This window comes from Gorilla gorilla, chromosome 6 (genome assembly GCF_029281585.2).
Source record: "Gorilla gorilla gorilla isolate KB3781 chromosome 6, NHGRI_mGorGor1-v2.1_pri, whole genome shotgun sequence".
Classification (NCBI taxonomy): domain Eukaryota; kingdom Metazoa; phylum Chordata; class Mammalia; order Primates; family Hominidae; genus Gorilla; species Gorilla gorilla.
Genome location: NC_073230.2, coordinates 146,659,605 through 146,671,636, shown reverse-complemented (window position 1 = coordinate 146,671,636; position 12,032 = coordinate 146,659,605). Strand labels below are relative to the sequence as shown.

General features: G+C 38.1%; 1 protein-coding gene across 9 annotated transcripts in view; it reads left to right on the top strand.

Annotated features, from left to right (window-relative positions):
• DGKI (diacylglycerol kinase iota) overlaps positions 1-12,032 on the top strand; it is a 470,612-nt gene that overhangs the window by 286,318 nt on the left and 172,262 nt on the right. For all 9 annotated transcript variants that reach the window (XM_063708791.1, XM_055347199.2, XM_031013291.3 and 6 more), the window contains one exon: positions 8,445-8,644. In XM_063708791.1, coding sequence (XP_063564861.1) covers positions 8,445-8,644 — 200 coding nt within the window. The remainder of the gene's footprint in view (positions 1-8,444; positions 8,645-12,032) is intronic.

Below are 12,032 nucleotides of genomic sequence, written 5' to 3'. Positions count from 1 at the left end.
TCAAACATTTGTTGTTTCTTTGTGTTGGGAACATTTAATATCCTCCTCCTAGTTTTTTGAAACTAGATATTACTGTCAACTATAGTCATCCTATAGTGGTATAGAACACTAAAATTTATTTCTTCTATCTTGTTTTAATTTTGTATCCTTTAACAAGTTTTTTCCTGTCCATCCCTTTCCTTCACCCTTTCTAGCCTCTAGTATCCTCTGTTCTACTTTTTACTTCTGTGAGATCAACTTTTCCTAGCTTCCACAAATTAACGAGAATGTGTGGTAGTTAACGTTCTGTTCCTATCTTATTTTATTTAGCATAATGTTCTCCAGTTTCATCCATGTTGCCACAAGATTTCGTTCTTTTTAATGGCTGAATAATATTCCATTGTGTATACATACTACATTTATTTTTTATTTTTTGTTGTTGGACACCTAGGCGGTTTCCATATCTTGGCTATTGGAGCAGTGCTGCAATAAACATGGGGGTACAGATGTCTCTTCAATATACTGGTTTCCTTTCTATTGGATAAATGCCCAGTAGTGCAATTGCTGGATCATATGATACTTTCATTTGTTGTTTTTTGAGGAACCTCCATATTCCTCTCCATGGTGATTGTACTAGTTTATCTTTAGTTTTAAACCTCTTTGTAGCTGTATTACTTTCTTATTGCTGCTGAGAACAAATGACCACAACAGTGGCTTAAGACAACATACATTTATTATTTTAAATTCGTGGAGATCAGAAGTCTAAAATGGGTTTGTAGGCCTGTGTTCCCTCTGGAGATTCTATGGAAGAATTAGTTTCCTTGTCTTTTTCAGCTACTGGAGGCTGCCCACATTCTTTGGCTTACAGTCCTGTGCCACTCCAGCCTGTTTCTATTCTTGCATTGTCCTCTCTGACTTTCATTCTCTAGACCCTAATTTTTCTTTATAAGGACCATTGATACTACATTGGGTCCACTAAGACAATCCAGAATAATCTTCCTATCTCAACAACCTTAGTTTACTTACACCTGAAAAGGCCCTTTTGCTCCATGAGGTTTGTGTGGTTCCTGGGAGTTAGAACATGGGCATCTTTTTTGTTGGTTGTAGTGGTGAGCACTGTTCTGCCCACCACAGTGGTTTTCTTTGCATTTATCCTGTTTTAGGTTCACTGGTCTCCTTGGACCTAAAGGTTTATTTTTTTTCCCCAACAAACTAGGAATATTTTTATTCATGTATTTTATGCTCAATTCTCCCTTTCTCTGCTTCTGGGATTTAATTAAATGTATTTTAGATTGCTTGTTATTGTCTCATAGGCCATGAAATAGAATAAAACATTTCTGTCTCTGTTTTTCAGATATGGTAATTTCTATTCATCTGTTTTTATCTTCACTGGCCTCTTTTTTCCTGCAGCTTTCAATTTGCTCTTAAGTTCACCCAGCAATAATTTTGTTTTTTTCATTTTATTATGGATGATGTTTTCTTGCTTCTTTGCCTATGTTGTCCTAGTGGATGATACATCGTATGTGGGTCTGGATTGTGTTTCGTTGTGACTTAGTGTGTACTGTCTTAGCATTACATTCTACTTAGTTCTCTACTTCCTGCTTCACAAGATAAAAAATCAGTCTTATATAAGGGATGAATTCTACTGGACCAGAATTAAAAGATGGATAGGGTATATTTCTTTTGTTCCAGAATTATACAAATTTATTTTATTCCATTGCTCCATTATATTTTGTTGATTCTGTCACTATACTGCCAGGATATTGCAGATTTTAGAGGAATGATTGTCCATATAGCTACCTTTAAAGCATACAAATGATTTTTTTCTCAAACCGCATCATGAATATGAGTCTAAATCTCACTAACAGCTATGAAACTGGACAGGTCCACAAGAGTGGCTTTTTTTTTTTTCCTGCTTCTCATAAACTCACTTTGGTAGTGACTAGAATCTACTTTCATTAAACAAAAATGAAAAAAGACACATGTATACAAGTAATCCCAATGAGAGTGTTGAGATTTTTACAAGACTTTTTCATACAAAAATTTTTGACTTATAGTAAGTGTGCAATAATTGCTACTATTTTTTTAAATTTGCAGAAGGGAGGTTTTTCAAATGCAGTTCTTTCCTTTTCACTCTCTAGCAGTTTAGAGTGGCTGGACAATATCACATCACTTATATAGTCAAGGAAAGAAACAGGGCTCTAGATGGGAGGAGGTGGAATTTGAGAACATGATTATAGAATTGTAGGTACAACCTAGAATCATAAAATGCTAGTTCTGAAAGTGATTGTAGCAGCATAGTGTAATCACTTTACATATGAGGAAACTGAATTTATGGAATTATTTTTGCTATAAATATTTATTAGTGTGGACAATAATTAATACCACCACTACTAATAGCATTTAGGTTCCCTACAGCATGGTTTACCATGGAGCTTTAAAACACACCAGTGGGCTGGGCGCAGTGGCTCACGCCTATAATCCCAGCACTTTGGGAGGCCAAGGTGGGTGGATCACCTGAGGTCAGGCGTTTGAGACCAGCCTGGCCAACATGGCGAAACCCTGTCTCTACTAAAAATACAAAACGAAATTAGCTGCACATGGTGGCGTGCACCTGTAGTCCCAGCTACTCAGGAGGCTGAGGCAGGAGAATTGCTTTGGAGGCAGAGGTTGCAGTCAGCCGAGATCGTGCCACTGCACTCCAGCCTGGGCAACAGAGTGAGACTCCATCTCAAACATAAATAAATAAATAAAATAATTTAAAAAAACCAGTGCCTAGAAATGTTAATTCTTGATAAAATGAAAAAAATCTTAATGATAGATGTTCCTGACAGTAAAATAGCTTGTAAAATGTTGTGTCAAAAACTATGAATTAGCTGATATTGGTGCCACTGCAAATTATGTAAGTAAAATTTCTCATTTTGGTGACTAGCTGAGTATATCAAAGAGGAAAATAATTCAATAGGCGATAGATCCATTGAGGCTATTTAGTACAGGAGGCTAGTTATGGGATGCTAGGAGAACTGAAAAGAGGTCAACCCATAGATTAGCAATTCATAAATCGACAACTGCAGGAAGTCTCTGTCACCTCTAGGGCTAGAGGGACAGCGAGAGAAGATGGTGTTATTAGCATCAAGGAGCTCAGGCTATAAAACAGAGCTGGAACCTGGGAGAAGTGGCCACCTGAGAGGCCTGTTGATGGGCATGGTGGGAGGGTCATACGGCAGAACTAGAACTCTGGAGAAGGGAATTGCTCCAGGAGAGTTGGCGCCTCAGTGAGGACTGCCTGTCTGAGTTGGAGCCACAGGGACAGGTTCACCTGGAGAGAGTGCTTCTCAGTAGGAAATGGAAGCTCAAAGGAATTATTAGCTATTGCCAGACACTGATTGAGAAAAAGAGATGGGAAGAAATACTTACTCTCTCCTCTCTTGCAGCCCACTAATATTTATATTTGTATTTTTATTTCTTGTTCCTTTGTGTATGACGTGAGGTAGAATACTGATTTTATTTTTCTCTATATAGTGGGAAATATTCCCAGCCTCTTTGGCTAAATTATCCATCATTTCTTCAATAATTTATAATGCCACATCACCATAGTTCATGTACTCATATCTTTGAGTCTATTCTGTTCTATTATTCATTTCCACTGGCTTTCACTATTTTAATGACTGCATCTTTAAGTATTATGTATTTCGGATTCTAACAGGGGCAGTCTGCTATCCATTGACCCTGTTCTTTCCAACTATCCTTAGTAATTTGTGGATCTTTATCCTTCAAAATTAATTATTGAATCATTTTTATAAGTGTATTAGTCAAGATTTTCCAAAGAAACAGAACAAAAGGGAGTGTGTGAGTGGGGGAGAGAGATTGAGATTTATTTTAATCTCACGTGAATTGTGAATTGGAGGCTGGCAAGTCCCAATTTGCACCAATTTGCAGGGTAGGCTGACAGGCTAGAGACCCAGGGAGCAGTTGATGTTTAAGCTCAAGTCCAAAGGCAGGCTGATGGTCAAATTCCTCCTGTTCTGGGAAGGTTCTTCTTTTTTCTTTTTAGAGTCTTCAGCAAGTTGGATGAGGCCCACTCATGTTTGCTTTACTCAAAGTCTACTGAGTTAAGCGTTAATCTCATTTAAAAAATACTTTCATAGAAGCATCTAGAATGTTTGACCAAATATCTGGTTACTGTGGCTTAGGTAAGTTGACATGAAATTAACATGACAACAAGATTCCTTAAAATAGTATTTCTATTATTTTAATTTGAATTACGTTGAATTGGTACATTAATTTTGGAAAATTAACATTATTAGAGTATTGAATTATTCTGTTCATGAATATAACATGCCTCTCCATTTACTTAAGTCTTCCCTTACATCCTTCAATAAAGTTTTAAAGTTTTCTGCATAAAAGTCTGCACGTACTGTTTTTGTTGATATTGTAAATGGCATTTTATATCCTATTGTATTTGTTTATTTGATGCTAGAGTAGTAGAATACTATTGGTTTTTTAATTCAACAGTGTATCAGCCATCTTTCTTATGAGTTTTAACACTTGGCCTGTGAATTTTCTTGGAATTTTTGTGTATGGGATGATATCAGTAGAAATATTAGTAAGTTTGCATTTTTTCTTTTAATTCTTTTTTTTCTAATTTTATTTCTTTGTCTCATTGTGTTGGTCAGTACTTCCAATATTATGTTGAAAACTTTCGTTGCTGATGGATAACTTTGTTTCTTGAAAGGAATGCTTCCAAATTTTTTTTTATTGTGAATAATATTTTTTCTAGGTATCTTGGTGGGTGATCTTTATCAGTTACAAAAGCTACTTTCTATTCTTAGTTTTCTATGAAATTCATTTTTATCATAAAAGGCATTGAACATCTTTTTTTGCTTAATCTTGTGAGATGATAATGTGGTTTTTCTCATTTAAATCATTAATGTACTGAAATTACAATGATGTATTTTCTGATGTTGAGTAATTCTTAATTTCTTGATTCTTAACAATAAACCATAATAACTTTAACTTCTATAAAAGAGACCACTGGCAGCAATTAGATTTTTTTAAATGATTTTGGCATTTATGATTATGAATATAATTTAGGATAAAATTTTTTGTTTTCTTGTACTGCTTTTATCTAGTTTTGTTACCTTAAAAGCTATAGCATCATATTTTCTAAAGCATCTTGTACTAAATAGACACTGTCTTTCCTTAACATTTAGGTAGGACTGACTTGTAAAACATCTAGCCTCTTTGACATTTTTGGGGAGGGGGTAGTGGGGAAGGTAAAATGAGGAACATTTTTTGATAACTTTCAATTTTTAAAATAGCCCTAATCTATTTAATTTCTGTATTTATTACACCAAATTTCGTAAGTTATATTTTTCCAAGAAATTTCTTTCTTATCTAGGTTTTTCGATTTATTGTTTTCATAAAATTCCTGCATGATTTTCAGAACTCTGTATTATCTCTTTAGCTAGCTCCTTATTTTATTTATTTAATTTTATTTTTTAGATACAGGGTCTTGCTCTATTGCCAGGCTGGAGTGCAGTGGCATGATCATGGCTCACTGCGGCCTTGACCTCCTGGGCTCAGAAGATCCTCCTCCCTAAGCCTCCCAACTAGCTGGGACTACAGGCGTGCACCACCGTCCTCAGCTGATTTTTAAATTTTTTGTAGAGATGGAGTCTGACTATGTTGCCCTAGCTGGTCTTGAACTTCTGACCTCATGCCATCCTCCCACTTTGGCCTCCCAAAGTGCTGGGATACAGATGTGAGACACTGCACCTGGCCATTTCTTATTTTTAATAAAGAAAATAATTTTGGCCAGGCACAGTGGCTCACACCTGTAATCCCAGCACTTTGGGAGGCCGAGGCGGGAGGATCACGAAGTCAGAAAATTGAGACCATCCTGGCCAACATGGTAAAACCTGTCCCTACTAAAATACAAAAAATTAGCCGGGTGTGGTGGCGCATGCCTGTAGTCCCAGCTACTCAGGAGGCTGAGGCAGGGGAATCGCTTGAACCCAGGAGGTGGAGGTTGCAGTGAGCTGAGATTGCACCACTGTATTCCAGCCTGGCAACAGAGTGAGACTCCATCTCAAAAAAAAAAAAAAAAAAAAGAAAATAGTTTTATGTTTTCTATTCTTTTTTGTTTAGTCTTACAAGAGGTTTGTGTACCTTGTTAGTCTTTAAAACACAAGCAGATGATCTCTTGCGCTTGATCTCCATGTCACAGATTTTTTCCTTCGGGTACTTTGTTCCAGGAATGAGGCTGGGACTGATAGTGGCGGCGAGGAAGGAAAGGAGAGTAAGGTTTGCTCTTGCTTCACCCCTCCCCCAACCCAGGATTGCCTGTTCTTTCCATCTGACAGCAAGTAGAATGACTTAGGCAGTAAGGAGGAGGATATTCTTTGAGAGGGGTTGAGGGAAAATATTCCAGGGAAGAGTGTAGTGTGAAAAGATAGAACATCTCAAGACATAGCTGCAGTGCAAAGGAGAGCTATGGTGTTGGGGCAATAAATGGCAATAGATGCATTAGGTCAGGGACTGTCTTAGTTTTCCTCTCAAGTCACAGAAAAGCAATATCTGAAGTTCTCAGAAGACTAACACGTGCTAGGTTAAATAGACAGCGACTGTCACGAATAAATCAAAGTATTACTAATAGTAAATGATTCATTCTAGAAAGTCTTGGGGCTTTCTATTAGGGCTCTTAGGGCCTATGTCTTATAAGATGCTAAGCCAAGGCCAATCTGAGATATGAAAAATATGTATTTCTAATAAGTTTTAAAAAATTACTTATACTCTAATTTGTTCCAAAAATAATTTAATGTGACTGTACTAACAATAATGGAAATGCCTCTACCCTGAAAAGCTAATTACAGTAGTTCCTCTTGTGTCTGTGCAGTCATCTTGGATTGATTGTGAAATGCCGGTAGGGGCAGCACTGACAGTTATTAACTCTACCTGTTTGTAATATTTGCTGTTGTTTTATTTTTGAGTCTGAGAAGATGGCTTAAAAGTGATCTAGACTACTGTGTATGACTTCCAATACCAAGAGGTTGGAAGGTGTTCAAGCCATTTTCAGTCCGGTTAGACTCAGCAGAATACCTTCTTACCAGGCAGGTTTTACATTTTATCTGTCATGAGGCCTACTCAAGACTACAAAATAAAAAGAGTGAAATCATATCAGATAATAAGGCAAAAAGAATTTTAGTAACTTCTCACATCATTCTCCTCTGCTTTCTTGCTCACCAGTCAGTTGGCGGGAGGAGTGTAATAGACTAGGAAGGGGCACGTAGGAACCTTTTGGGTGTTATACATTTTCCAAAATTTGGTGTCGATGGAGGTTCACGTGTGTGTATAAAATATTTATTAAACTGTATAATAAAATTTGTGTGCTATATGTATGTTATACAACAAAAATGTATGATTTTTCTTTTATTTCCTAGAAGGATAAATAATACTAAATACATTTTTTTTTTTACTAAGTCAGAAGAGGTTATACAAATGTGTTGCCCTTAATGACAGACTTTTAATATCATCTTGAAACTCCATTCTGTGGCTACCATGACGAACTGAGTTCTGTCTTTCATTTTGATCCTCAAAGCTGCTTTACTTTCCAGAGTGTTTTAAATTAAGTAATTGATGTTATTTTGCATTTTGTTGATCTTATACAGGTTAGAAATAGCTTGAGGAAGTTTAGATAAAAAGCAAACACCTATTTAAACTTGAAAAGTAACAATGTGCTGCATATTTAAGTATTGGATAAATATAATTTAGAGGTTAATAAACTACCTGCTTTATATTCTTCATATTGGTTTTGTTCTACTTTCATTGGTTATTTAATGAGAATGGATAACACAAAGAAAAATCTTTGTATTAAACTAACATGCTTAAATTTAGATTTGAAACATATAAGAGCAAAAAGTGATAGTTAATAGGAATTTATGGTAAAGCTCGTCAAAACTGTGAATATTTGGTTTATTTGCATTAATGGTTTATCCAGGTTTCCTACTATGGTGATGGTTAATTTTACTAATTTTAGTATGTTTATCACAGACTCCTTGGTTATGTACAGTGGACTTGGGGGTTTCCAGCTTTCTTTTTCTTTTTTTTCTTTGAGACGGAGTCTCGCTCTATTGCCCATGCTGGAGTGCAGCGGCTTGACCTCGGCTCACTGCAACCTCTGCCTCCCAGGTTCAAGCGATTATCTTGCCTCAGCCTCCTAAGTAGCTGGGACTACAGGAGCCTGCCACCGTGCCCAGCTTTTTTTTTTTTTTTTTTTTGTATTTTTAGTAGAGACCGGGTCTCGCCATGTTGGCCAGGCTGCTCTGGAACTCCTGACCTCCGGTGATCCACCTGCCTCGGTCTCCCAAAGTGCTGGGATTACAGGCATGAGCCACGGCGCCTGGCCTCCAGCTTTCTTAAATAACAACTAACTCCTTGCTCCCCTTTGACTCTTGTTTTTATAGGCAGCCCTGCAAGTTGGGGGCCATGGAGAGAGGCTACACCAGTGTCGAGAAGTCATGCTTCTAACTTACAAATCCATCCCCATGCAAGTGGATGGGGAGCCCTGTAGGTTGGCCCCAGCTATGATTCGGATCTCCCTGAGGAATCAGGCCAACATGGTACAGAAGAGCAAGAGGAGAACATCCATGCCTTTACTCAATGAGTGAGTCTGCTCATGGCCTACCTTGCTTAACATGAAGACCTTGGAGAGGAGAGTGCAGAGCATGTGCATGGTCTGGGGACCTCACTGTGTTGGGAAGAGGAAAAAAGTCTGGGAGACTCAGTAGTTCCTTGGTTTCTCTCATGGAAACATATAGAGTTTTTTTCTCCTTGTTTATTGTACAGTTCCATGCCCTTCTTTTAGTAGTTATTACTGTACATGAGATAGATGATTCTTCTTCACTGACCACTTGAGAATATATTTACTGGGACTAGCAGAAAATCATTGAGAGGGATTCTAGGATGGTAAACCGTGTTCAGGTAAATGCGTTTTTGTTTGTTTTGTTTTAGGGAAGCACATAGTTAGCCTGCTCTTTACCCAGGTCGCTTGGAGAGTGTTGGTTTCTCCAGTCACGGGTGGTTGGCAGAGCTGGTCAGTGGCTTGCCTCTATCCACATTGCATCTCTTTCTGCCTGCCAGTGAATTGTTCCCTTCCTGATGTTCCCATTTTGGGGTCCTCCATTCTCTGGGGCTTCAACTCAGTGTTGGCTTTCTGGGCAGCATCCTATTGTCCAGACATAGCCTGACCCACTCTTTCTACCCCTAAACATATGGTATCCCACCTGGAGTTTTCCTTTCTTAGGCATTTTAATAAACTGACTTGAGGTAAGGTAATATTGGCTAGATATTTAGAATTCATATTCATCTTATAGTGTGTCTCACTCCAACTAGTGATTAAGTGTCTGTGGGGTTGGAGAAGGGGATGGAAAATGAACAGAATTTTTGACATCTTTTGAGTATTTCCTCTATATCATGCTATGTGCTTAAGGCCATTTCAGGGCTTAGCCTTTTGTCATTCTCTGTCACAGTGAGGGACTCTGAAAAGGTGCTCCTCCCGTTTGTGGCCTGTAATGCATGGTTACCTATTTGCACTGAGTGGCTGGCTTCCTTGTGGTGCCTGTAAAGCAAGGGCGTGCTTTGCCATGCATTTATTGAGTCAATATAACGGTATGCAGAAGTCCTTACAATAGCCAGCAACACAGGTGCCCTCATTCACTACCAACACTTACTGCTCTCTCTCTGTGGTGGCACATGTTGGTTGAGGAACAGGATTAGACAGTGCTCTCAGAGTGTTCCAGCTTTTGGCATCTGGGTCTCAGTTTGAAGCTGGGGTAAAAAATCCTGTCTGTCCTCTCCTTCCTTCTCTCCCAGAATCTGGACTTCCCCCAGAATATTTCCTACATCATTTTCCAGAGGTGTTTTTTAGTTACATGTCTTTCTTTGTTTACATTTTGCATTTAGTGAAACTCCTCGCTCATTCCTCCTGTCCTCCGTGCCTGCCGCCCTCCCTGCCTTTACCTTTTATCAGGTTAAATACACAATTGCTGAGGTTATATGTTAAAAAACGTGGCATGCCAGTAGTTGTATATGGTTCATCCAATTCCCCCTAGAAATGTTAGAGTTAAATGGACCAAGGGTTTGCTGGAAATCTATGAACTACTAAATGAAAAACCATCTCTGAAACTGTGCTATAGCCTATGTTGTTGGGTCACTTGTAGATAGTTAAGAAGATATGCAGAATCTAAAAGTTTTTACTATATATAGGCAGAGAACTCACAGTCTTAGGCCTGCTGCTTCTGTGTTTAATAACCTTATCAGACATGAAATGGTTTTCAGATATTTAGTTTTAAGCAGCTTTTACCTTTGTGTTGAGAATTCGTATTTGCTCAGCAACCATATTGTTAAGAGTTCATTTGACTTTCTGCATCTATAGAAGCACATAAAAAGAATTTTTTTCTTTTCGTACTCAAGGCACACATGATATATGATGGCATTTTTTGTAGCACTTAGCTTTGCAGGTGTTCAAGAAGCAGCCTCAACTTAAAAATACTGTTACTGGCTGGGCACGGTGGCTCACACCTGTAATCCCAGCACTTTGGGAGGCCAAGATGGCCAGATCACTTGAGACCAGGAGTTCAAGACCAGCCTGGTCAACACGGCAAAACCCCTTCTCTGCTATAAATACAAAAATTAGACAGGTGTGGTGGCATGCGCCTGTAATCCCAGCTACTCAGGAGGCTGAGGCATAAGAATCTCTAGGACCACAAGGCAGAGGTTGCATGGAGCCGAGATCACACCACTGCACTCCAGCCTGGGCAACAGAGCGAGACTCTGTCTGAAAAAACAAACAAACAAACAAACTCAAACAACAACAACAACAACAACAACAACAACACACCCCAAACTGTTACTTACTTTTTACCAGAGGCAGTGATGCCTGCATCCAAGCCACCCCATGCCCTCTGAAAGACTTATGAGAAATGGGAATAATAGTATAATTTTCATTTTATTAATGAATATTTATAAGACTTAAAGATAACAAAAATCCTTATTAGTACTTGTGAAAAATTATCATTCAACACTATATTTTGAGAAAATCAATACAGATAGCACATTTTCAAAAGAACGCAAAAAAACCTAATCATCATGTAATATTTGCTTACTAAACCTTAATTGCTCTCATTCTGATCTTATTTACCTTCTAACCTATGATTAAATATTTCTTTCGATTTTACCAGAAAACCTTGTTTTGAAATCTAAGGTCTTCCACTAGATTTCCAAGTGGAGTTTCAAGTTCAAGGTCAGCCTTTCCTTCAAGACTGTTCTATAAGTGTTCTTCCACCTTCTGAGTCCTTCAAGCCTTTGCTTTGACCATCAATTGTGTGAAGTGCACCATTTCAAACAATGAAGAAAGAGAAACTTGAAAGACATTTTCTTTATTTCCTGCCTTCCTTTCTTTGTCTGTCTTCTTTTTTCCTTTACTTGAGGAGAACTAGTCGAAAATATCTTTAGCATTTTTAGCTTAAAAACCTCTGTGTGTGTGTGTGTGTTCCCAGTAAGAAGGTGGTTGTTTAATTCATCTTTAAAAATTAGGCTTCTTTCACACAGCATGTTAATTGGATATTCGAGACATAAGTGCTGTGGCTCCCTTAACAGCAGTTCCCTTTCCACTTAGATGCCAGTGCTCCTTGTGGTTCTGCCCTTTCTCTGGGAGACTGTATCTCTGATCTGTGTCTTCAGCCCAGAATTTTCTTCTAAAAATTGAAGACTCATACCCAAATATCTTAGTTGACATTTTTACCTTAATGTCTCATAGTAACCTCAAACTACATGCTAGAAACTGGACTCATTAACTTTATTTCCTTGACTTTTCTACCCCACCATCCAGTGAGCCTATTCCATTCACAGCTGTGCACATGAAACTACCATCCACTCATTTGTCCTGTTCCTGGCCTCTGGGGTTCTCTCAGTCGCTTCTACTTCTATACACCTGTGTTAGTCCATTTTTGCATTGCTGTAAAGAAATACCTGAGGCTGGATAATTTATTTAT